Source organism: Pinus tabuliformis, chromosome J (genome assembly GCF_031772625.1).
Source record: "Pinus tabuliformis cultivar Carrire ecotype Pingquan chromosome J, CPIR1, whole genome shotgun sequence".
Lineage (NCBI taxonomy): Eukaryota > Viridiplantae > Streptophyta > Pinopsida > Pinales > Pinaceae > Pinus > Pinus tabuliformis.
Window position 1 is genome coordinate 1,180,569,644 of NC_142295.1, and position 27,659 is coordinate 1,180,597,302.

The 27,659-nt window shown below is 40.2% G+C and overlaps 1 protein-coding gene across 3 annotated transcripts in view; it reads right to left on the reverse strand.

The window, feature by feature from the left end:
* Window positions 1-27,659, reverse strand: part of LOC149231281 (haloacid dehalogenase-like hydrolase family protein) — a 574,449-nt gene that overhangs the window by 333,408 nt on the left and 213,382 nt on the right. For 2 of the 3 annotated variants that reach the window (XM_089379151.1, XM_089379149.1), the window contains exons 11-13: window positions 15,392-15,452; window positions 15,129-15,204; window positions 14,542-14,652 (exon numbers count right to left, since the gene is read on the reverse strand). In XM_089379151.1, the coding sequence (XP_089235277.1) occupies window positions 14,542-14,652; window positions 15,129-15,204; window positions 15,392-15,452 (248 nt within the window). The remainder of the gene's footprint in view (window positions 1-14,541; window positions 14,653-15,128; window positions 15,205-15,391; window positions 15,453-27,659) is intronic. The other variant, XM_089379150.1, reaches the window with a different exon arrangement.

The following is a 27,659-nucleotide window of genomic DNA, read 5'->3' on the forward strand; positions in this document are numbered from 1 at the left end:
TTCAATTTGTTCGTGGTTAATATTTTAAGCCTGGAAGTTATGTATCTCCCTACCTGAGTGTGTCACATTGCTTTGGGAGCTGCATTGGTCATAAGCTAATGGGAATAACATTTCAAGTGCCATCATATCAGTGGTTGCTTGTTAGTTTGATCGTGTGGTAGCACTAAAAGTTTGAACCAGTGTTTTAAAATTCGGCCGAATTGAATCTGAAGCGGCCAAGTTGATCCGAGTCGTTGAAAATTTTTGTGACCCGGCAGAAAAAACAGAACGAGAGGTCGAGTCATGACTGACTCGGTCGAGTTATTGCATGACTCGGCCAAGTCAGTCATGACTGACTCGGTCGAGTTATTGCATGACTCGGCCAAGTCAGTCATGACTCGGTCAACCTGGCCGGTTCCGCAATAACTCGGCCAAGCCAGTCATGACTCGGTCAACCTAGCCGGTTCCGCAATAACTCGGCTGAGTCAATGAATGCGGCCTGTAACCCCAAAAAAAATGTGATTTTTGATATTTTTTTTTAATTTTAACTGTTAGCTGGTTGGTAGGGACTCCAAGGTGTTTTATAAATTAGTTAAATGCTATTTGGGTTCCATTCCCCTCTCCTAGTATTGATATGCTATTCAAATTTCATGGTAATGTTAAATTCTTAAAGTAAAAGTGACATTCCTTTTACTTAAATTTTTAACATTACCATGAAATGACTCAGGATGTTTGAGAGTGGTTTCGACCTCGTTGGATTTCATATGGAGAAAGCAGAATTTTAGATTTCATTCAAAATCCAGCAGACTTATCAGTTTTTCAAGATTTCAGGATTGGAGGATTGCAATGTTTCCATTGAATTTTGTCATGTATTAGGGTATGGAACTCGTATTTAATCAAGAGCACCAATCCCTCTATGTACCTTGATGTTAGTAACATTGGTTTTCGAACTCCTCTGGGATTTGCTCCCAAACCAGGAGCTTCTGAAAATGTCGCTTCTGCTCCTGTTTTCACTCTCACTCCCCACTTTCGCTCCCACTCCCAAGTAACACTAAGCCAGATGATGTTGGCAACTCTAGCAGTAGCCAGTAGTACTAGTCATAGACTTTTGTTGTAGAGGTCATTTATAGCCTCCTTGGTTATGTGTTTTTGTTTTGATCTCTATATCATCATCGTGTATGTATTGGACAGTGCACTGGGTACCATTTTGATATAATGAATATATTCATGAGCTTACTTTGAACATATGTTGTCTTCTATCTATATTCTAATGCTGTGTGTTTGGAAACATGAATGAAAATCTTTAAAATTATGTGTTTTTATAAAAAAAAAATATTTAATTTATTTTTTACAACGACCGAGTCATTGAAATCGAGCTGGTCGAGTCGATACCGAGTCGGAGTTTTAAAACATTGGTTTGAACCAGTTACAGTGTGGAGAGTTTCTGGGTTACTGAGAACTGGTATAAAGTGTTGGGCCTGCATATTATCTCCTTGCATCATATTCCTCAAAGCCAAGTACAAGACTATCATTTCAGAGGCACTATAACTGTTGTTTGTATCTTTATTAATGGTTGTCATCAAATATCAGGTTCCATATTTCTGATTCCTTCACTGTGTATTCATATTTTCAATGAGAAAAATATTATGTGGGTTATATTATCACATATCAGCAGTGTTTTGAATTTATGAGTTGTTATAGTGAATGTATGCTTGTTTTTGGAATGTTGGTTGGTGCACATAAGTGATGAAAGCATTTTTTAAACAAACAAAAATCAAAGGAACACCTATAACAAAGTGCAAACAACATGTTTGACGAAATTTATCACTGAACATTCAAACCCACACAAAAATTTTCAATACAAATCAGTAGCGTTACAATTTGGCATCTTATAGTACGCATGCCTTAAAAGAGAGAGTGTAACATATGCATTGAAGAGTGCGTAAGAGGAATCTTTTATGACGAGACTTTAATGTGTGTAAGAGAGTGTAAGAGGAGTGCAACAAATCCATTAATAGAGAGAGAGAGAGAGAGTAACACATCATTAAGTGAGAGAGAGGGGTATGAGTGCCATAGAGGAGAGAGAGAGATGTTGAAAAAATGTGTAACTAGGTTCAGTCTACATAAGTATGAAAGGTATTCTTATAATTATAAAATGAAAAAGAAATTATTATTATTATTGGAGCATGGGTTTCATGCTCAAGTTCTATTATTTTATAGGTCAAGCACCCATTGAGTGCTTCTAGGGTTTGTCATAGGTATAAGAGTCATTGTTATATATTGAAGACCCTATGGGCACATTGTAAAGTGTAAAGAAAAATTTATTTTGTCTTTAAAGTGTCAAAATACCTCCAAGATCAAGTCAGCCTAAATGAAGAGCCACGTCCAACCTTGAAGAAGCCTATATATAAGAGGAACGCGTCCTCCATTTGGATAACTCACTCACTCATCTCTTATGTGAAGGAGCAGAAGAAGAAGAAGTCGAAGAAGGAAGTTCGAAGAAGAGGAGGTTGAAGAAGTCGAAGTTTCTGGGCCTTATCTATTCTTCTAGGAGGATCGAAGTTAGGGTTTCTGCACTGGAACTTCTGGGGTTCGATTTTGAAGGAGAAGAGAAAATAAGGCAAGCGAAGGTCTCTTAGGGCATCCTACTAGCCCTAAGACTCAAGTCAAGACAAGTGAAGTCAAGAGGAAGGCTATTAGAGGGAGATCGAAGTCTCCTAGAGAAGCAGCAGCAGTTACTGGGGAGTAGAATTTTGGATCTACTGGGAGGTCGAAGAAATTGCAGCAGGAGGCCGTGGTAGACTTGATCTTGGAGGGTATTTGTCTGAGTCTAGGTCATGGTATTCATCAATTGAAAGATTTGAAAGATAAAGAAGAGATTTACGGGTTTTCCCCTCAAGAGGAGGGGTTTTGACCCTGGCTTGCAGCCTATATACTGTGTCACTATTCTTACTATTTTGTTAGTTGTTTGATGTATTGCACATTGGAATAATAACGAATAAAGCTAATAAGTAAAAGGTAACACAAACAGTTATCAAGTTAAGAGAATTAACATATTCATTGCCCTATTGAATTCTCAACAAGAGAGAGGTGCGAAGTGGCATGATTAATGATAATATTGATGATTAAATAAAAATTGAACAATTAAGATTGATTAAGGATAAGTTTAGTGATTTTCCATCATCTATACTTGACTACCAATTGAGGTAAGGTGATTTACTATTTTTGGAAAGTCATGCCTTTCTATTTTTAGAAAGTCACTCTAGAATTGTCAGAAATGATATTTTGTTCAAGGAAATTCATCCCTTACCTGCCAATTTTCAACACTTATCATACTTTATTTTCCAAACTCATTTTTGCAGGGTGTAGGAAAGCGTGATAACAAGACCAAAATCCATTACTCATGCACTATATCTAATGAATGTTTTGAGTCTTAGCTGCTTGTTAGAAATTTTATTTGCAAATTTACAGACTTGTCAAAATAGGACAGCAGACACTTTTGTTCAAGAGCTTGTCTAACCAAGTATCTATTTATAGAATAGACATTTTTTCTAGTTAGCATATTTTTAATACACTAATTTCTATAATTTTCTTGGTAAATTCTATTTAGTTTTGGTGTGCTTGAGTGTTGGTTTACCTAACCTTGTGTTGCAAATTTATATATTAGGCCAGCAGAACGGCAAATACAAAATTCCTCCATTTAGCCATCGGACTCCATTATAAGGCATTGGTCCTATAGTAGTTGGTTGAAGTTGCACTACGGGAAGCCTCCCTCAGCCTTGTGGTAGGAGTTGATACCAAGGTTAATTGGGAGCAGGAGCGGAAGCGGGAGCGGGAGCAACATTTTCAAAAGCTCCCAGTCCGGGAGCGAACTTTTATATAATATATATATTTTTTATATTTGATATGTCAACAAAAGCATGTAGAATGATGAATTAGATATAAAAAGCATAAAAACATTATAACATCAATCATCTTAAAAGAATGTCGAATGAATTAATTAATTTTGAGCAAGCAGAAGCTCAATAATAATACAATGAATTTACAATAATAGAAACATCAAGTTTCTATGTAGAATATGGAAACAATCAATTTCAGCTAAGAAACTGCCTAAAAGAATAAAGATAACAGAATAGATGAGTATTAAATACTAAGTAGGAATAGGATACTAAATAGGAATATTCTAATACTCTCCCTTAATACTCAATCTATTTACAACACCAATAGATCCTCTGAATTTTACAAATTTATCAGGACCAAGAGGCTTGGTGAAGATGTCGGCAGGTTGCTCTGTTGTGGGAACATATTGCAACTAAACTGAGCCGTCTTCAACAAGCTGCCGAATGTAGTGGCAGTGAGTTTCCACATGCTTTGTTCTTTCATGAAAGACTGGATTTTTGGCAAGTTTGAGCACTCCCTGATTATCACAAAACAAAGATGTAGGCCCTGTCTGGGAGACATGCATATATGCAAGCATACGTCGAAGCCAAACTGCCTCACAGGATGCCTTAACTGCTCCCCGATACTCTGCTTCTGTTGAGGAGAGAGCCACTGCCTGTTGCTTCTTACTAGTCCAAGTAACAGCACCTGATCCTAGACTAAACACATACCCAGCTATAGATTTACGTTCATCAACCGAACCGGCCCAGTCAGAATCAGTGTAACCACTGAGTATAGGATTGGAACTGCGAGTATATAGGAGGCCATAATCAGATGTACCACGCACATATCGTAGCACACGCTTTGCTGCTATCCAATGATCAGCTTTAGGTGCTGACATAAAGCGGGAGATATAGCTTACTGCAAAACTGATGTCAGGTCTGGTGGCAGTAAGATAGATGAGACTGCCCACTAGTTGCCTGAATAAAGTTTCATCCACAGGAGGAGAGGATGACTGAGATGATAGTTTGAGCCCTGGTTCCATAGGAGTCGTGGCCAGTTTGCAATCCTGCATTCTGAATCTGTCCACAAGATTTTTGGCATACTTGGACTGAGAGAGAAAGATATGATTTTCAGTCTGCCAAACTTCAACCCCCAGACAGTAATGAAGAAGTCCCAAGTCTGTCATCTCAAAAGTTCTGCATAAATCTTGTTTGATCCCATGGATCAAATGTGCAGAGCTGCCAGTAATGATAAGATCATCCACATATACAACCACAAGCAAGATATCATCACCAGTATGCTTGATATACAGGTTTGCATCAGATGGACTCCGCTGAAAACCCTGATCTGTCAGATACTGATCAATTTTCATGTACCAAGCTCGAGGAGCTTGCTTCAATCCATAGATTGCTTTAGCTAATCGACACACTTTCTGTTCTTGACCAGCAATCTTGAATCCTGGAGGCTGCGTCATGTAGACTTCTTCTTGGAGATCACCATTTAGGAAAGCACTCTTTACATCCATCTGATGAACTTTCCAATTGAACTGCGCTGCGAGAGCAAGGACAAGCCTTATGGTACTCATCTTGGCTGTAGGAGCAAAAGTCTCTTCATAGTCGATGCCTTCCTTCTGTGAGAACCCTCGAGCCACAAGACGAGCTTTATACTTGTCTAGGGTGCCATCAGCTTTGTATTTCACTTTATACACCCATTTGTAGCTTATGGGTTTTTTTTCTGCTGGAAGATCAGAAAGTGTCCATGTGTGATTCTTCTGAAGACTCTGAAATTCGGCTTCCATAGCCTGTTCCCACTCAGATGTACCCTTAGCCTCTGAATAGGTTTGAGGCTCAAAAATACTGTGAAGGTTAGCCATAAGAGCAAAATTGACTGTAGACTGTTGTTTGTTCTTATGTCTAGAAGTTCTACCTTCAAGAAGCTCATCATCCCGGAGATCACCAATGGTTTTAGCCCACCATTTGGGCCGAAGAGTAGAGGAACCAATATCAGGAGGAGATGAAGAAGACTCAAGATCAATAGGAGCAGCAAGAGGAGGGTTATTTTCTGGAGGAAGCTCAGATAGAGTGTTATCAAATACTGATGCTACATCATCCGTCCCATCAGGTGGACCGACCGGAAGAAGAACACTGTGAGGCTGATCCTCAGAACACTGCTTAGAAGAAGAAGACTGAAAAAATCCTCTGTCTTCATCAAATACTACATCCCGACTGAAGCTAAGACGACCGGTGGCTATATCTATCAGCCTATAGGCCTTGTGATGATCACTGTAACCTGTCATCATGAGTTTCTGGCTTTTGGAATCCAACTTAGAGTGCTTAGCAGGTGGAATCCAAACATATGCAACTGAGCCAAATACTTTGAGGTGACTGATCTTAGGCTTACGGCCAGACCAAACCTCTTCAGGAGTCTTCCCTTTAACAGCCTGAGTAGGTGATCGGTTAAGAAGATAAACAGCAGTAAATACTGCTTCAGCCCATAATTTGTTTGGAACACTCTTGTGTTGTAACATGGAACGAGCCATTTCAACAACTGTGCGGTTGCGACGCTCGACAACACTGTTCTGTTGAGGAGTGTAAGGTGTGGTTAATTGACGTTTGATGCCATGAATATCACAGAAGTTGGCAAAAGCTGAGGAACAAAATTCCCCCCCATTGTCGGTCCTAAGGGTCATGATGTTACAACCAGATTCTTTTTCGACTAAGGTTTTAAACTTCTGAAAGGTACTAAGAGCATCAGATTTATTTTTTAGAAAATACACCCACATCTTTCTACTGAAATCATCTACAATAAGTAAAAAATATTTGCAAGCAGTGATAGAAGCTGTATTCATAGGACCACAAATATCAGCATGAAGTAACTGGAGTACCTTAGATGCGTGCCAAGATTCTCCATATTTGAATGAAGACCGATGTTGCTTTCCCGCTTGACAGGCGCTGCATACCCCCAACTGCTGAGTCTGAATATCAGGTAATCCTTACACAAGTCCCTCCCGAGAGAGCTGAGAGATATACTGCATATTTAGATGCCCATATCGCTGATGCCATAGAGTGCTGATGGGAGAGACACGTGCTGCTAGAGCCACTTCTGGAGAGTCACCGGTGTCAAGTAGCCTGTATAGACCATGGTCCTCTAGGCCAACAGCAACTGTTAGACTAGTCTCCCTGTCAATAATGGAGCACTTGTGTGCACTGAACACAACATCAAGCTGAGGAGAATTCCTCATAATCTGGCTGACAGATAGCAAATTAATTTCCATACCAGGAACATAGTATACATTCAGAAATATGAGTGTGCGCCCACCAGATTGAATTTGAACTGTACCTCTGCCAGCTACTGTGTACTTTTCACCTCTGCCAAATACCACGGAATCACTGAAAGGTGAGAAGTCAATAAACCAGTCACGCCTGTGAGAGAAATGGCGTGATGCACCAGAATCAATGTACCATGCAGAGGAAGGAACATGATCTGAAGACCTTTTAGCCATAAAGGCGTAAAAGGCAGAGTCTGTCTGCTCGGAATGTTCTGCTTCATTTGCTGTCTGATGTGGCCCTCCCTGTTTCTTTTGTTCAGAAGCAATCCTCTGTCGGCAATCTTTCTTCATGTGACCGAACCTGTGACAGTAATTACACTGCACACTTTTCTTCCTAGCAGGATCAAAAGGCTGAGAAGAGCCTTTCTGCTGAAAGGACTGAGAGGACTGATATTTTGCAGCGAATGCATTTTCCGAGGATACTGATGAAGCACCACTACCAAACTGCTGTTTCCACCAATCCTGCTGCAGAAGTTTGGTACATAACTCTGGAAACTTCAGATCAACATTTGTGGTGGTAATGTTGAGTGTTTCTATGAAGTGTTCATAAGATTTCGGTAGACTTTTCAAAGTAATGACTACCATATCTTCTTCCTCCATGGTCCGACCAATGGCTTCGAGCTGATCTCGAATGTCTTTAATTTTGTTGAGATGTTCCTGTAAAGACATATGTTCGTCCATCATGATGGAGAACAACTGATTTTTGAGAAAAAAGGCTCTCCTTTTGTCAGATGTCTCGTGCAGTTCTTTCAACTGTTGCCAGATTTCGGCAGTTGTCTTGCCAAAAGGAATCTGTGGTAACTGATCATAAGCGACAGAGAGCTTGAGAAGCATAACAGCCTCTCAATTTCGATCATCAAATTTATCTTGATCGGTACCAGCTGTACCGGGACGAAGCTCTTTTCCCAAAATGAGCTGATCAAGACGCCTGTATTCAAAAATGGTCAACATTCTTTGTTTCCAAATGTTATAGTTGCTGCCATTAAAGCGTTGATTTCCTTCTAACATCAGATTGGTGAGCGTGGCCATTTTCCAAAAGACAATACAGAAGTCCAGCAAAAATATATCTCCACAGTCTAGAAAAGGTAGCAATAGAGCAGGTTCCACTGCACAAAAATTAACTCAGTTCTTTGCTAGATAACAGTTTGGACAGTCCTGAATTTTTTTATTTTTTTTTAAACTGTCTCAGGCTGAATTTTTCACACTCTGTTCTAGAAAAGAATATGTGCCAGTGTCAATCAACACCATGCCTCAGATCTGTATCAGTCCACAGATATGTCGGCTTCAGCTGTTATAAGTTGGCTCCTTCACAAGTGTGACGTTGACATTTCTCAACACATACATATAAAGCTTGGACATTCGTATGAGGATTTATATAGCATTGAGGATCAAAATATCCGACGAAGAAGAATTAATAATTCAGATCTGCGGAGGGGATCTATTTTCGGATCCTTTGAAAGTTCTGTCGAGATTTTCCATGACAAGAGGTTGCATGCATCCGCATAAAATTAAAGCTGAAAATACGTAGACTGAAAATACGTGAGCCGTCGTTTTGATAAACCGAGAATGCCGTCAAAGTTTCACGTCTCGGCCTTTCGATTTAGCTTTCTATTCCTTCCTGTTCCGCTTTCGTGCAGACTTCTTTGCATACGATTGACCAATAGAAAAGACGAGGACCACGATGAGACCGGTGTCTGGAGCACGTCACTGAGAGGCAAACAGCCCCCCAACCCAGCGACACAAGGCTTCAAACGACAAATAGACTGCTGCCCATAACACCACGATCCAGCTCCTGGGGTTTCTGATCGTGCAATTGATTCCGGAAAGCCGTCGGAATTGACGTGTATTACGAGAATGATGCAATAAACAAGATCATCAAAGAGCTTTGTCAACAAACTTATCGCGGGCAAGATAATATAGGTATTCGTTCAGATACGGAAGGTGTGAGCACCCGATCTTATAGTTACCGGGTTGTGATACAAACTGGCCAGCCAGAAAACGAATCCCACACCCACGAAACGGTCACCGCCACAAAGTTAATTCCTCAGAAAAAATAATAATGCAGGAAAAGAATCCATTTCTGTATCGAGATAGACGACTGTAAGCTTTTATCACAGTGAGCAAAGCCGAGGCTAAGACTTAGTGAAGGCTACCTAGCTTACAGAGGGCTCGACCTTAGAAAGGAATGAAAGAAAGAACTCAAGAGATTAGGATGCAGAGAGAATAACTGTTCAAGAAATCTCTTAACCAGGCTCTGATACCATAAAAGAATGTCGAATGAATTAATTAATTTTGAGCAAGCAGAAGCTCAATAATAATACAATGAATTTACAATAATAGAAACATCAAGTTTCTATGTAGAATATGGAAACAATCAGTTTCAGCTAAGAAACTGCCTAAAAGAATAAAGATAACAGAATAGATGAGTATTAAATACTACGTAGGAATAGGATACTAAATAGGAATATTCTAATACAACTAAGCCCCAAGGGTTAGCTCAATCGGTCAATCAAGTGCCTCGCCAATGGGAGGTCACAGGGTCGAAACCCGAAAGCTCTTGGGGTCAGGTCAGTAAATAGGCCGAGGGGTGTGACCCCCTTTGGGTGGGGTCCACCCTAGCGTTGTTCGATCCTGGACGTAGCGGACCCACTAACCATGGGTATCCGTGAACCAGTAGTGAAAAAAAAAAAGAAAAAAAAACATCAATCATCTAAAAGTTATAATCTTCATCAACCATGTCCACAAGTTAGTAACATACAGCATATTGAGTTCATGATTCATCAATCTTAAAGTTTCAAGCTTTCAAAATTCAATATATAACATTTATCAAGTTAGAAGCATACAATATATTGAGTCTCATGATTCATCAATCTTAAAGTTTCAAGCTTTCAAAATTCAATATATAACATTTATCATTAATATATAACGGTTCTAGCCTTGTCATACCCAGGGCTCTTGTATCCTTTGGGGGCATCATTTATGGAAGAAACCATTTCATACCAATAAGGTGAGTAAAGAACATTGAATGGTATCCCACATGCATAGAGAAAGCAGTAAATTTTTTAATCCACATCATTCCTACAGCCTTCGTCAAGGAAAACTGATATGGTTCTACGCCTTAAAGGGATGTTTGTTCTCGTGGCTCCATATCCACTACCATGGGAGGATGTTGATGGAGTTCTTTGTGCATGTGATTGTGAGCTATGTTCAAAGAAACCCTTTGATTTTTTTGATTTATATTGGGTTTCCTCCTCTTGCCTTATGTATTTGGCTCTTTATGTTGCTGACACACTTACACAAGTTTTGATTCCTATTTTTTTTCTCCATCCCATGGCCTTTTCCCACAGAGGTGCCTTCTAGCACGGGTGTATGAACCTGTGTAAGTGATTTTGCAATGGGGGCATGTAAATTTAGTGGTTCCACCCCCTTTCCCTGCTTCAGGCCTAGAAACATATTTCCGCAATGGGTTTGGTCATGTTTGGTTTTTGTGCCCTCATCATCTCCGCTCTCTTCCTCCTCACCAAGGTACTCCCCTCCAGGGTTTTCATCAAATCCACTATAACCCACTTCTTCATCCTCTTCATCATGATCAACCCTCCTTCTTCTACTCTCCAACACCATAATAACAAAAAAATGAACCAACAACAAGAGAATGCCAAGCCATATAGCCATGATGTTTGAAGTTTTGAGTCTGCAAAAAAATGGAGGAATGGGAATGGGAAATAGAGAAGAGAACATTTTTATTTAGCAATGAACATATAAAAAAAAAAATGCTAGATTAGAGTGTAAATCCTACCTCTTTGGCCTTCAATCCCAAGCTCCAATCTCCCTTGCAAGCTCCTCAAGCTCCTTCAATCTCCCTCCTCAACTCAAGCTCTTCTCTCTTGCTCTCTCCAAGCTCCAAACTCTCTCTTTCTCTCTCCAACAAAAACAAATGGTAAATAATGGGAGGCGAGAGGGTCTTTAAACCTTTTTCCCCCTCCCCTTCCCTCCCTTTCCTCCTTGTCTGCCACCCGTCTCTCTCCGTCTGCCAGCCGACCCTCCCCGTGCGCCGCGTAGCCTCTTCACTGACGGGAGCGAAAAATTAAAGCAGGGAGCGATCGATCCCCGACCGCTCCCTCTTTTAATTTTTCGCTCAAGGAGCGAAAGGGAGTGATCAAGGAGCGACCGCTCCTAAACGCTCCCTAAAAAAACAGGGAGAGGAATTTTTTTTAAGGGAACGATTTCAGGAGCACACTCCCGAGGTCGCTCCCGAGCGGAGCGCGATTCGGGAGCAAGTTCGAGGGGGGAGCTCCCCACAACCCTGGTTGAGACCTAAAGAGAGAGGACTAAGGATGAGGTGACAATGGGCCTTTGTCTTGCATGTGTCGACCATAGTGGATTGTGCAATCTTTCGTAATTTGTTAAATGGAGCGGTAACAGATCCCAACAATTAAATGAAGGCAAAATCAAACAAAATTCATTTGGAAAGTATAGATGTTGAAACATGTTTCAGTTTGTATGAAACATGTTTCCCACATGTGAAACCTGTTTCATATGAACCAAAAGTTTCAAGCACATTTTAGTCATGTTTCAGCGTTTCAATATGGAAACGTGACTGCAACGCAAGGGGGGCCACGTTTCCTACAACATAGAATGCAACTTATTAAGCAAGGAACAATTGTTCTAGTTGGCATCAATAAACCTTGAAAGAAAAGACTAAAGATGAAAACTGCACCAAAACAATGTTTTAGAGCAAATTCAGCCAGAATACAATTATGTTTTTGTTAAAATTGGCAACTAGGGCCAAACTCCATGTGGGTCATCTTATTTATGGTAGCTGATATTTTTCTTGGATCCCTCTCATTGAGAGATGTAGGATTGGTCTAAAGATCATCCGATTCCGATAAATATTCATGGAGTTATGAATTTATTTGTGCCATAAGACAATTCGTCAAGGTCGGCCAACAACCAAATAAACCCCACATGTGCTCAATGTTTTAGTATAAAAAGAGGTGACATGATAGTCATTTCTACACACACTTCTATCTTGATTTCTCTCCACTTGTCTTGGGTTTTAGTGGAAGAGAAATCTGGAGTGGAAGCCCTAGACGTTGGAGGAAAAGAAGGCAGCCCTAACACTACAAGGAGGACAACCCTAGTATCTACACAGTGAAGTGAGAAGCCGTAGGACGCAGTCAAGTGAGAATCCCTAAGATGCGGTCAAGTGAGAAGCCCTAACACAGTCAAGTTTATGGGCTGCAGTGAGGGTTTGTTGTAGGTGACAGTGTGGTAAGTAAGGGTTCTTCCAAGTGCGTATTGCTGGGTAGATTAGGTTGAGGAACAGTTGTGTGGACAGCGGAGTCTTAGCCGCAATATAAAGGGTCAAAGGAACAGTGTGAAGGCTGCCCTAGACAACGTGAAGGGGCTGTAGGGACAGCGTGGCCTTAGCCGCAATCAAACAAAGCCAAAAGGAATAGCGTAGGTGTGGAGGGTTATTCCCTTGGACAACCGCAGTCTTTAGAAGGCTGGTTTGCTGATTTGTATGGAGGATAAGGGTTGTAGGATGATGCCCTAACCAGTGATCGAATTCTGTCCATGAACAACAGTACAAAGGTGTTGGATACTGCCACATAGGATCTGCAATGTCACTAACAAATAGGACAATGGGACAGCAGCATGTTGGGATGGCAACTTTGATGGGACAGCCTAATGACATAGGACAGCTATGACAATTGTGCAGCAGTGGCACAAGTGGGACAGCTGCTAACTAGTGCAGCAAAGTAAATAGGACAGCAAGGTACATAGTGTTGTATAGATGCATGGGACAGCAAGGTACATAGTGCTGTATAGATACATGGGACAACTGTGACATGGCAGCAAAGGCACATAGGACAGTAGCAAGCATGATGGAGCATGGACAGCATGGCAAGCATGGTGTAGCATGGCAAGCACGGTGCTGCAAGCACATGAGACATGCTGTATGACAACATGGTTATGACACATGGGACAGCAGTGCAGCATAAGGTGCAGCAGTCTGATGTGTACAGCATGGTCATAAGGTCCAACATTGTGATGATGGGTGCAGCATGGTGAGATGTAGCATGATAACGAGATGCAGCACAATGATAGGTGAAGGAGTCACCTTGGAGAATCAATTGAAGCAGCATGTCTTCAACTGATCTCATGTATCACCTTCTTAGAGATGATCTATGCTCTTATCTAGATAAGTCAAAGTGTTGACTTCTGTTGTAAATGTACTATCTCTCTCTCTCTCTCTGTGCTGAACTATTGAAGAACATATAAGAAGAATTGATCAAGGGTTTCCCCACATTGGGGTTTGTCCCTAACTAATGCCACATCTTGTGTCCTCTTGTCTTGGCTTGTCTTCTGTGATTTATGTTTATGTTCTATCTGCAGTTTACTATAATGTTGATGTGATTGCTAATCTGGAAAAGATATTGAACTAACTGTCAAAATTGAAATAAATTGCTCTAAGCATAGAACATACCTAAAATTAACAGTTTTTCAAAGTAAAAATCCATCATACCTATGGCGAAAATTTGGGTGATGAAAGATGTGATCCACAATGCCTTTGGCAGATCTGTTAGCAACTTGATAACATACAGTATCATGACCATGTAAACCATGCTTCTGTGGTCTGTTTTATAAAATATACAGTTCTGATATACCTTTGCTAGTGATAAACTGCTAATGAATGATAGTCCATGCCTCCATCATTCTCACTAGCTAAGTCACATCACATGAGAACATGGGACATGGAAATACGAGTGTTTGACACATGACACATCAACCCCGGTAATAGGAATATATATATATATATATATATAAAGAGCCAAGTTCCTTAAAAATGGAACATTTACAAAATAGATGGAATTACTTCAAATCTCAATTTTACCCGTCACTTGCACAATGAGAGAGACTGTAAAGGCTCTTTCCATACAACTGAAAGTGAAAAAATAGCAGTGAAAGCTATATTTTATAGTCAAACAGGTAGGACACAGGTAGGACACATGTTGGACATGTTTGGCACATGTCTTGTGTTTAGGACACATGCCAAACACGTCCTAGAGTGTCCATTGGTAGAAAAAGTGGCCCTTCCTGTTACCTAGATGGCTAGACAAACATCAAATCGACTATTCCAACTTATTCATCATCATCATAGTCCCATTTTCTTCTATTGCCAAAAAACAGACCTACATGAGAAATACGAAGAAAGATGATGCAGGTGAATCCATCTACAGTTTCAGGCACAATAGACAAAGACCAGTTGCATATATAAGCCATGACCTACAGCAATAAAGGTTTCTATTATAAAGAAATTCCAGAATATCAAAGCTCAATATTCTTACTGGTTTTCCTTTATATTTCTTTTCAAGGTATTTCAAATCTGGAAGCACATGCATGCAATTGATGCAACAGTATGTCCAAAAATCTAGTACAACCACCTTTCCTCGCAGATCCTGTCAATAGTACAGATAAGAGAAAGATCAATCATCATATGGTAGCCTAAATTTATATTTATAAAAGGACATATCCTATTATTATTAGGCTATGGCAATCAATATTACAGCAAAGCCAATAGTACACCAGTTATCACTTTACTCTCACATGTTATGTCAAAATATATTATCGTTGCATTTCAATATCATAATCAGTATGGCAAACTTCTACACCTGCTTCAGTCCAACAACAGTACATATTCAAATAAATGAAGCTTCTATGGCTTCCAAGTTATGTTCATCTGTACCCTTTCAGAAAACATTAAATCTAAACTCTACCGAGAAACAGAAAGCTTTGTGCTGTGGAATGAATACAAAAGCTTAAGCAAATTTATCAGACGCACTAAAATAAAAGCTAAATCAACCACTAAATGCAGCTTGGGCATATATTTATCAACTGCCAAAAAACGCAATACTTCGTAGATGGTATGAATTACCTGGCGAAGACGAAGTGGACTAGCATTCAGCCAGTCAAGTTTTGGTGGAAATTCTGGCACCTGTTGTCCAGATCCCCTGTTACATGCCACTCCAAACAATCATGAACAGATTGTAAAACCCAAGTTTACGATTTAAACTTGACAGACCTGCGTTCTTATCCCAGATAAATATGGTTGGATATATATTATTTTCACTTATTTCAAACACCCTGATATATCCCTGATATTTTATTGTTTGTTTATCAAAAGAAATTCGCCCATACCTAGTTTCTAAATCTGATATGTAGTTCTTAAACTGTTGAATACGTGTTGATTGGGACATCTCTGCACATAATAACAAAACCTGAAGCAGTCACTTGCCAATATTATGGAGAAGCTTCAGCTGCAATTGATGGTAAAATTACTTCAGAATGAATGTATATCTAGAGAAAACTGAGATAGTAAAATAACAACTTTAAAAGAAGAAAATGGAAACAAAATTCATAAGTAAATGCTAATGAGTCCACAATTTAGGTCTACATACCAAAACCCGGTTGGTTCATCAATATACGTACACAAAATTACACTAAATCTCGTTAAACAAATTATGCGCAACCATGAAACAGAGAAAAACGTCACAATAGAAGAAAAATATTTATACAGATCAAATTTCTTAACTAAGATATGCTCACAATATCAAAAATATGGCAGGTATATTGAATCTGATAGGTTCCTTGAGTGCAGAAAATATTGAAACAAACTTGCCATACGCATAATTAGTTCTTTCCATTTGGCCTTGGACAAGTTTCCAAGTACTATCTTCAGTAGAGATATCACAAATCAGAAAATTTATAAAGCAGCAAATATGGTGTAAGCAAGGGGCGTTAAAGGATTTCCCTTAATTTCTTGAGTTATTTCCACTCTTCTAAGATAAAAATAGGGCCTAGGCATTATTTCCTACCAAAAGTGGGTAACCCATAGGAGAAAAAATTTCTCCTTATTTGTCAGCCAGCCAATAGCCCTATGATGGCCCACAGATAGTTTTAAATCAAAGTTCTCCATTTATGCTCCAGTTAGTGTTCTCTCCCATCTAACATGCTCCTTTAAGGAAGGTGGGTCATCTATCGGAAGGTGCTTTCATTTAATGTTTTGGAGCATACTAATATGGATCAAAGGCCAAGCTGGAAGATTGATTGCTCTTGATTGTACCCTTGTTCCCATGCTTCACTTGGGAGGTTATCCTTTGCCCCTAGTCTAGTGTGATCTCCCGAGGTCCTACCTTCAAGAGGGGCACTAATAGGAGGCATTGATTGTAGTGTGCCCAAGGTAGGTAGGGCAACATTAATTCAAAATTCTCTTACATGATAACTGCTTGTGTTATGATTTTATTCATTATCTTTGTTCATCATTATCACAGTGTTAAATACATCAAACAGCTATCAAAAACGATAACATCAGTGTCACAATTGTTAGGCTCAAAGCCAGGGCTAAAACCCCTCCTCTTGAGGGGAAAACCTGCAAAAACTCTTCTTATAGATACTTCAATCAATGAATACCAAGACCCTTGACAAAGACACTTGACAGTTGACACAAGTTTACCTTCAAGACATTTGTCACTATCTCTTGCATTCTTCAACCTTTACATCACAGTCTTCGTTCTTCGCACTGTATTACTCCAGTCCTTCTCCTTCGCACTGTAATGGCAGTGTTACTAAGATAATCTCGGTCTCTTTTTCTTCGTAGTCCTAAACACAGTCCTTGGCTTTCACTGATCTCTTTCTTAGGTCAAGAGAGCCTCTCTAACTTTGGTCTCATAGTTCCACACTTGATACAATTCTTCACTGTATTGATATTGTCCTAAGACAGTCTTCAGTCCTTTGCTACTATGACAGTGATGAGACAGACTTAGCCCAAGAATGTTTGAGACATCTACGCACTTGTAGCAACCTTCCTTCCTCACTGTAATACCCTTATCTTCTTCGCTCTGAGATTCGTATTGTTTCAGATCAGATATGTCCGAAAATTGCTTGTCGTTTATGAGGTCAGGTCACTCCATATATATAGTGACTTTTGCTTGCTATTTAGGCCGACATGAGATCCAGGAGATAAGACGACTTTATATTAAGGAGAATATTGTCCTTCTTTTAGCCGACTGCAAGAGGGATAGTGACAATGTCTTGGAGTGCAATTTTTACATAAATGACACGTCTTCTACATGTGTAACATGACTTCATGACTTCTTAATTATATTTATGACAAGACAACAAATTCCTAAAGACATCAAGAAGAAGTCTTTGACCTATGGAAAACACTTCTTGCTCATGAAACCCATGATGCAAGGAATACAATAAATACATTTGTTTCTTCTTTACATAAAATCATAATTACAAGTCATTATGAAGACCGAACCTAGTTACACTTTCTTCAACACTCCCTCTTAACTAGGGAGGTATTCATATATGGTACATGGCTATTCTCAATACTGAAGAGATCTCATAAGAAGAGTCAGACTAGTAACCCATCTGTATAGCATCATTATAACCAACATTGTCACATAGCAACGCCTTCACTAACAGCTCTATCTCTTAATAGATCAAAGCACAATGTTGGCGAGACCAATGATTATAGACACCTTCATCATTGTCTCTCAAGATACATACCCACCCAGGAGTTCACCGAGTATGACCTTCTAGGACTATTCTTATCTTGGGTTCCCAGCCCTCAAAGAATATCGGTCCTCTTGCCTCTCTTATCTTGGATGCCCTACACATCCTCAAAGAGCATCGGATGCCAAATGATTACCCAATACTCCATTCTTTCTTCCCAAGTGAAGACAAGAATGTTGTGTCTATCTCTCCCTCTGAACTAGGGAAGATATGCCCATTCCTGTAAAGGAATGCACCCAAGTTCCTTCTGACCAGGAACTTGCCCAAGCTCCCTCTTGATTAGGGACTTGTTAGAGCTCCCTCTTGATTAGGGACTTGTCAGAGCTCCCTCTTAACTAGGGACTCTCCTTTTCATCAATAGCTTCTTCTTCATGGGCCCTTCAACTGCTTGATCAATTTCTTTCCTTGATGTCATGAAATTCAGTCGAGCTTCTTCCTTGTAGAGCATTAGTCATCCACCACTTTCCTTTTTGGTTCGTCATGTCATTCCTTCATGGAAAGTGGCCTTCTTGATACCTATCTGGAACCTTCATCATATGGATACTATTTTCTCATCATGTTTCTTTCAGGAATTTCCATCCACCACATGAATGCTAATTGTACTTGTACTTGCAACTCTTGTGCCAGTAGCCCTACATGAACTCATCCAAATATTATTCAAGAAATCAAAACATAACATTATATCAAATTGTACCTTTTGAGATGGTTCTTCATCATGAAATTTTCCTGTAGGTATCAGCATCCTGCATACATGTTGACACATCTCCAAAGATATCCATTGTCAAGGGTCGCCATATTTTTAAGACTTTCATCAAAGTCTTTACATCTTTCTGGGAGATTTCCTAGTCAAATCTTCTTGGTATTTTGGATGTTGATTGCCTTCATCATGGTTGCATATCTCACGATCTCTTCCTTCCTCACACATTGCATTCCCAGGAGCTTCCAAACAGTGTTTCTGAATTGTAGTCAACCACCTCATACTTCATAAGAGGACATATTATGTTGATTTCATCTAGTGTGAATTATGCCTTCCTGCATCCTTTCAGAGGAGGAGATCCTTCTTCTTTTGATCATGCTTCTCAAGATAGAAGTAATGATCCATGTTACCTACAACCATATGACATGATATTATAATATTAAACACAAGCATACTTACCTCATTTTACCTGTAGGTTATCTAGGCTTCTTTCAGTAGCTTCCTTGATTGAAAAGATCTTCAATACCTTGATCTGCTTTATTTCTGTTAAGTTATGGTATGTTCTATGCTTATAACAGTTTACTTCTTTTTCTTATTATATTCCACCGATTAGCAATCACATGTACATAAAGTAAAGTGCAGATAGAACATTAAACGATCGACAGAAAACAAGCCAAGACAAGAGACACAAGATGTGGCGGCTAGCCAGGGACAAACCCCACAATGTGTGGGGAAACCCTTTGACCAAATCTTCTTTTATCTTCAATAATTCAGCAGAGAGAAATAGTACAATAAATCTGATTCATCTCAGCAGCAGCAAACCCTAGATCAGTAGCATCAGCATTAGCGGCTTCATTATCAAACTAGGGCAAACAATATCTCACAAACCGACCGTCGGATTGACTTCATTCCACCACCAAAAGTTTCAGCTTCCAGAGGAGGTTCAGATGAACCTACAATGCAATTCAGATGAGATCTTCTAGGCCACACAAGTCAATCTTTACTTCTGCAGTTGCAGCTTCAGTTTCAGCAGTTTCCGGCTTCAAACTAGGGCAGTCGATATCTTGCAAACCGTTCGTCGGATTGACTTCATTCCACCACCAAAAGTTGCGGCTTTCAAAGGAGGTTCAGATGAACCTACAGCGCAGTTCCAAAGAGGAGATCTTCTAGGCCACACAAGTCAATCTTTACTTCTGCAGTTGCAGCTTCGAATTCAACAGCTTCCGGCTTCACATGTGTGAGAGAGAGAGACCCATTTCAGCGCAGTAGAGAAGAGACTCATATCTGCGCAGTAGAGAGAGAGAGAGAGATGTGATGAGATGAGTGAGTCTAAATGAGGAAAATTCCTCTTATATTTATACACAACGTTGGTGGGTGAATAGATGCGACTGTTGGGATTCTGAGCCTACATGAGTTGTAGGTCGGCTTGATAATAATTCCATAATCAAAATAAATTCATATCTCCATGAATACCTATCGGAATACGATGATCTTTATATCAATCCTGCACCTCTCGACGAGAGGAATCTAATAAAAATATTATTAGCCATGAATAAGATGACCCACATGAAGTTTTGCCCTGGTTGCCAATTTTAACACTCCCTCTCAACCATGGAGAACTTCATCTGCAATCTGTCTATCGGTCGTTACTATTCATCCATCAAATGCACTGCCTTGTACAGCCTGACCCTTGCCCTGCTCTGCTCTATTTTGCCTGTTCTGCTTTGTCTTGTTCTGCCCTGCACTGATCTGTACTTTTTTTTTGTTTTGTTCTGCTCTGCTCTTGCATTGTTTTGTTCTACTCTGCTTTTGTCCGAATTATGAAGAAGAAGAAATGATCGAGGATGTATCATACTGACTCAAAGTCAGTCTCAGAGTATGTACCACTGGTCCCAGACCAGTCTCAACCAACCCAAAGTCAGCATCATAGTGAGTACAACTCCAATGGTCCCAGACCAATATCATCCTCCACTGACTCAAAGTCAGTCTCAGAGTATGTACCACTGATCCCAAACCAGTCTCAACCGACCCGAAGTCAGCGTCATAGTATGGTACAACTCCTACCACTGGTCCCAGACCAGTATCATTGATCCCAGATCAATGGAGGTCATCCTAGCGTAGGGAGTACGGTAGTTACAACGATGCATCCATCGGTACTACTATGGTCCCTAACTTCATTTCCCTGCTCATTGGTCAGATGAGAGGTACTTCCCATGAGTCTCAGACTGCATGGGTAGGATGCCTCGACAAGAGAACTAATCAATCATGTCCTCACAGGAGAACACATCAATCCTGCTACAATTGCCATGGAGAACACATCAATCCAGGCCTCACAGGAGAATACATCAATCCTGCTACAATTGCCATGGAGAACACATCAATCCAAGCCGCCATGGAGAACACATCAATCCAGGCCTCACAGGAGAACACATCAATCCTGCTACAATCGCCATGGAGAACACATCAATCCAGGCCTCACAGGAGAACTAATCATCCTGCTACACAGGAGAGCGAATCATCCTGTTCCACAAGAGAGCGAATCATCTTGTCCCACAAGAGAGCGAATCATCTTGTTCCAGTGTGCACCACCAGGGGAGGGTGAGTCACCCTGTGGTCGTATGTTGCTCCAGTAGGAACCGCAAGCCCTCAGAGCTCCCAGAGCTCAATGTATGCAACATGCAGGACCCTTGTACAAGGGTTTCTTGCCGACTCCAAGTCGTTTTGGAAAATCATAGATTAGATCTTTCCTCGGGGCTTTGACAAGGTGTATCAACCTGTACATCATCTTAATGTGATGGAGCTTCCTTGCTCATCGACTTACCATATCACAGATGATGTCTATCTGCTGGAGCAATTGACGAATACGGGATTCCTCAATAATCGAATCCCACCTCTGGTTGTTACAGAGAATCACAGTGGTATCCAATGTAAATCCAAACAACTCACTGAAGAGCTTTCGCAACCAGACTGCCTCACACGAGGTTATGCTAGCAACAATATATCCTGCTTCGGCGGTGCTCAAAGCCACCGACTTCTGCTTCCTGCTCATCCAGGATATCGAAGCAGATCCCAAGGTGAAACAACACTCGGAAGTGCTCTTACAGTCCACCACACTGCATGCCCAATCAGCATCAATATATCCAAGTAGTCTCACATCTCTGACAGTGTATCTTAATCCATGAGAGATTGTGTCCTGAAGACATCTCAAAAGATTCCTGGCATCAATCCAGTGAGGCTCAACCAAATATGAGCTCACAATGCTAACTGCAAAACATATGTTCGGACGGAGGTTCACCAAGAACATCAATGCGAATGAGTTTTTGAAACTCAGAGGCATTTCCCAAGTCTGGTCCGACATCACTACCATATAACTTCTAAAAGTTAAGATCCTCGAGGTAGTCACAGGCTTGCAGTCCATCATACCGAATCTTTCCAATATATTTACCACATATTTTCCTTGAGATAGGAAAATTTCCCTTGGCTTCTGCCACACTTCAAGTCCTTGGTCGTTCATTTCAAATTCAGAAGCCATCTCCCTCTTACATTTGTGAATGAGAGGGTTTGCACCTGTTAGAGAGAGGTCATCCACATACAACACCAGTATGAGAGGCTTGTAATCTTCAACCTTAAAGTAAAGGTTAGGATCAGCTTCACTCCTAGTGAATCCCAGCTTCATCAAGTAGCTATCGATCCTCTCATACCATGCTCGGGGTGCTTGCTTCAGCCCATAGAGAGCCTTCTTCAACCTGCATACATGATATTTTCAATCATAAATCTCAAATCCTTCAGGTTGCTCCACATAGACCTCTTCTTTGATAGAACCATGTAAGAACGCGGTCTTAACATCCATCTGATGTAGGTTCCATCCTTGTGAAGCCACAAGGGCTATATCATAGTCTATACCTCCCTTCTGGGATAAACCACGAGCAACAAAATGAACCTTATACTTTTCCATAGTTCCATTTGCTGCATGCTTTATCTTGTAAAGCCATTTTGAAGTAACAATTGTCTTGTCCAGGGTCTGGGAACTACTTCCCAGACATCATTCTCCATAATAGACTCATATTCTATGGTCATAGCATCCTTCCATAGATAATGCTTGATGACATCTGAGAATGATGAAGGTTCATTTTGTATGATCGTGCTCATGATGGTCAGGTATCCCTGATACCTGTTAAGTTTCTTACTTTGATGGAAGGTTCCTCAGGGTGCAGCATGTCCTTCAGCATCATCAAGTATCCCCCTAAGCCATGAAGGCCTCTTCCTAGAAGAGGAAGGCTCATGTGTATGAGGATCAATCGGATCCATGGGTTCTTCTACATCAGGCATTGATTCATCATCCTTTTCTTTCGGTTCCCTGGTGTCGGCTTCTTGAGAGCTACTCAAAGTCAGCAGATTGTCCACCTTGCTGAGAGCCATATCTTTGTCAAAGGTGACATCATGACTAATCACAACTTCCCTTTGACCGATGGTGAACATTTCTTCAGGAGTTTAGGAACCCAATGCTTGATGAGGGCATCGATTTTGTACATATACGGCGGTGATTGTAGTTTCAGCCCATAGAAACTTTGGAAGTCTTTGATCATGTAGCATGGCCCGAACAGCTTCCATCATCGTGTGGTTCTTCCTTCCCACCACACCATTCTGCTCAGGAGTATGTGGTGTAGTAGTCTCCCTCTTAATGCCAACCTCAGGTATGCCTGAGTGAACCAATTGTAATATATCAGAGGTCTTGCTTTTGGCTTGAGGGGAATGGTCCCCTTTTGAGCTTTCCTTCAACACATCTTGGACATACACCTTCATTCTCTATTCAGAATTCGGGCATCCCTATCACCATTTGTCTTACACCGAGTATAGCTTTATAATGAAAGGGGGAAAACCTCTAATGCCAAAGTTCGGACTGAAGAGATGTGTCATAAGACATGACACCTAGCAGACTTCCATCAACCTGATATAATGAATCAACACTAAACCCAAGAGTAAAGGCATCTTTAACATTATTTTTCCATATACATACCTTGCCATCGCTGAAGGTTACCTTATAGCCTTTGTCTTCCGTTCCCGAGATGGACACTAGGTTCTTTTTTGAGGTCAGGTGCATTTAATACATCCTGGAATTTCTGGCCTTCTTGAATGCTTGTCCTCTTCCTTGATTCCCAGCTCTCCTCTTACCTTTGCTGTTGAATTTGTCATTCGTTTGATTGCCATCAGAGGGATTTTGATCATCCTCCTAGAGTGAGTCCTTTCTATCAGGGCACTCCCTTGCATAGTGACTTGCTTTATCGCAAATGTAACATCGTCATTTTCTTCTAGCCTTAGGTCCAACCTTTCCTTTTGATTTAGTCCCGGAATTATTTCTTTTCTTTGCATGAAAAGAAAAGGCAGCAGGAGGACCTTTAGGCATGGGCATTTCTTACACTTCTTCCCTTGTTTCTTCTTGAATGCATCTAGCCATTAATTCCTCGAAACCAGGAATTACATTATAGTTCAGAAGAGTAGTCCTGAACACATACCATTCAGATGGTAATCCTTCAAGAGTTGTGAGTGCCATTTCTCTGTCAGTAATAGTTTCCCCAATAGATAGGAGATCGTTCTTGATCTCGGTGATTCTTAAGAAGTATGCTTGCATATTTTCATCTTTACCCTTCTTGATTTCCCTCAGCTTATTTCTAAGAAACAAAACTTGATTTGCATCATTAACTTTAAATAAACTCACCAGTCTGTCGTAGATTTCCTTGGAGGTATCTAGATCAGAGATGTAGGCCACCAAGCGCTTGTCGATAGAGTCCCGGATGATCTTCTTTGTTTTGACTTCTCCATTTTTCCATTTGTTCCAGGCAGCAGCAGATGCATTTGATGAAGGCTCAACAATATTGCCTCTTACATGGTCCAGCACTCCTTGATCTTCAAGGGTTAGATCGATAGACATCTTTCATTCGTGATAGTCAGGTTTCTCACGGAGTTTGTCTTCCGCAGGAAAGAGTGTTGAGGACCCCATAGTTCTTTTAGGATAGCCTTGCCAATCTTCTCTTCAATGATTGCTCTTGCTCTTGCTCGGGCTTTGCCTTTACCTCGGCTCTGATACCATGTTAAGTTATGGTATGTTCTATGCTTATAACAATTTACTTCTTTTTCTTATTATATTCCACCGACTAGCAATCACATGTACATAAAGTAAAGTGCAGATAGAACATTAAACGATCGACAGAAAACAAGCCAAGATAAGAGACACAAGATGTGGCGGCTAGCCAGGGACAAACCCCACAATGTGTGGGGAAACCCTTTGATCAAATCTTCTTTTATCTTCAATAATTCAGCAGACAGAAATAGTACAATAAATCTGATTCATATCAGCAGTAGCAAACCCTAGATCAGTAGCATCAGCATTAGCGGCTTCATTATCAAAATAGGGCAGACGATATCTCACAAACCGACCGTCGGATTGACTTCATTCCACCACCAAAAGTTTCGGCTTCCAGAGGAGGTTCAGATGAGCCTACAACGCAGTTCAGATGAGGAGATCTTCTAGGCCACGCAAGTCAATCTTTACTTCTGCAGTTGCAGCTTCAGTTTCAGCAGTTTCCGGCTTCAAACTAGGGCAGTCGATATCTTTCAAACCGTTCGTCGGATTGACTTCATTCCACCACCAAAAGTTGCGGCTTTCAAAGGAGGTTCAGATGAACCTACAGCGCAGTTCCAAAGAGGAGATCTTCTAGGCCACGCAAGTCAATCTTTACTTCTGCAGTTGCAGCTTCAAATTCAACAGCTTCCGGCTTCACATGTGTGAGAGAGAGAGACCCATTTCAGCGCAGTAGAGAAGAGACTCATATCTGCGCAGTAGAGAGAGAGAGATGTGATGAGATAAGTGAGTCTAAATGAGGAAAAGTCCTCTTATATTTATACACAACGTTGGTGGGTGAATAGATGCGACTGTTGGGCTTCTGAGCCTACATGAGTTGTGGGTCGGCTTGATAATAATTCCATAATCAAAATAAATTCATATCTCCATGAATACTTATCGGAATAGGATGATCTTTATATCAATCCTACACCTCTCGACGAGAGGAATCTAATAAAAATATTATTAGCCATGAATAAGATGACCCACATGAATTTTTGCCATGGTTGCCAATTTTAACAATTTCTCATATCATCATACCATCATCCCATGAATTCCATAAGTTGGAGTTCCTGATAAAACACTTGCTTCCTATCTTGATTAGTGAACCCTCCAATGAAAATTTCATCAAAGAATCTTGAGGATCTTGCATATTATCATCTACAGTTGTTTCCTTTTTGACTTGATGTATGATGAGCTTTATCCTAGATGACTTCTCGTTTCCTTCAATGTCCAATGAGGTCCTCAAGAGCTATATCCCTCCATGTTTGACTGCCACAGATTTTGTCCTTCATGATTCCCATGGTGATGTCACAAGCTCTTGTTTCTAATGCTTTCATGATGCCATGATGCATCTTATTATCATGGTCATATCAAAAATTGAGGAGCTTATGATAAGACCCTTTTGTGAGGGATATCGTCTCAATCATAGTATAGATCTATTACTCCCTCTTTCCTTGGCCCTTTTCTTCATCTTCCTCCATCTTTCTGGTGATATGAGCTTCTTTCCATAATCTTTCCATAGCATTGAATCTTAGCTATACTATTATGTCTTGTTTGAGAACGAAACTTCCCTTTCCTTTCTGCAAATGTGAATGATTTAACCTTCAACACTTTGCCAACAACTTGTCCCTTTTCTATCTTGCATAGATACCAAAAGTTGTTAAATGAGGTAACTTTCTTGTCCTATTGATATTTGTTACCTTGCTTATCAGTTGAGACAAAGGTGTTTATCCTTTTTATCAATTCTTCTAGATCTCACAGTTGAGATCCTATGAAGATATTATTTTAACTGTATGTAGATCAGGTCTAAGTGATATGACCTTTGTTTTCAGAGAATATATCTTCTAGCATTTCATATATCTCTTTGATGTTTCCTCTCCTGCTACATAGGGATGAGAGGACCTTTGACTAATTTCATAAGAAACCTATGAGTCCCTTTATCATTTTTCCATGCATTCAAACAATGCTTGACCTTCAACGACTTTTCCATAGATATCAATGACTTCTCTTTCGAGTACTATATCTATCCTCCTTTCTCATGCAAGGAATTTCGATGAACCAACCAATTTATCGATCTCCTTGCAAACACACATTCATTTAACCAAAATTGATTATAAAATGAAAAATACTTACTTGGAAAGTGAAGATGAAATCTTCACCTTGATTCTTCCTTGAATGATCTTCTTTTTTGGGTAAGGTTGAGATCCTTGCTTGATTTGATTAACGAACTGATACTTCCTTGACACCACCAAAATCAGACTTTCTTTGAGACCTTATTATACTACCATAGCATATCATCACTTGAGCCTTTTTGTCTTCAAGATACTTTGACTCCTTTCATATCTCGTTCTTGTGATTATTGATATACTTGAGATGGCGTTGTATTGATATCACACAAGTGGTCTATAGAAGTTAGCAACATCGTGTAAACACTGATTCTCACTTTATAGCATCGAGACCTGGCACTGCTTGCCCAGAATAGAGGTGTTGTTTTAGTAGATCGACATTGAGATACTTCTCTTGAGGAGGCCCGAGGATATTTGTCCTAGTTGCAGCGTTTCTCCAAATTGCGACTGAGGCAATCTAAGACTAAGATCAAGTATGAGTTATCATGCGGAGAAAGACTGTGGTTACCATCGAAACTTTAGCATGAAGTATGCCGAGACTGTGTTGATGAGATACCAAACATTATACTTTTTTGTCGCTGTAATACAGTCTAAATTCTGTTCTTCTTATTAGTAACATTCACTGAATTGTGGCATTGTGATCCGAGCTTATCACTGATTTGAAGATTCCTGTGGCATATCACTGTGGTATCAATTATGTTTGCACCATACTCCTTCGTTTGATTTTAACCGAGAGGGTGACAGAAATTCGAAGTTAGTTATTGTGATATGTATGCTATTTTGAAGACTTGTTCCCTTAGATTGGATTCCCTTCTTGGAGTGTCACTGTAACTGAATGCCCTTGACTGAACCATAGCTCTGATACCATGTTGAGAATTAGGTAGGGCAACGTTCAATTCAAAATTCTCTTACATGATAATTGCTTGTGTTATGATTTTATTC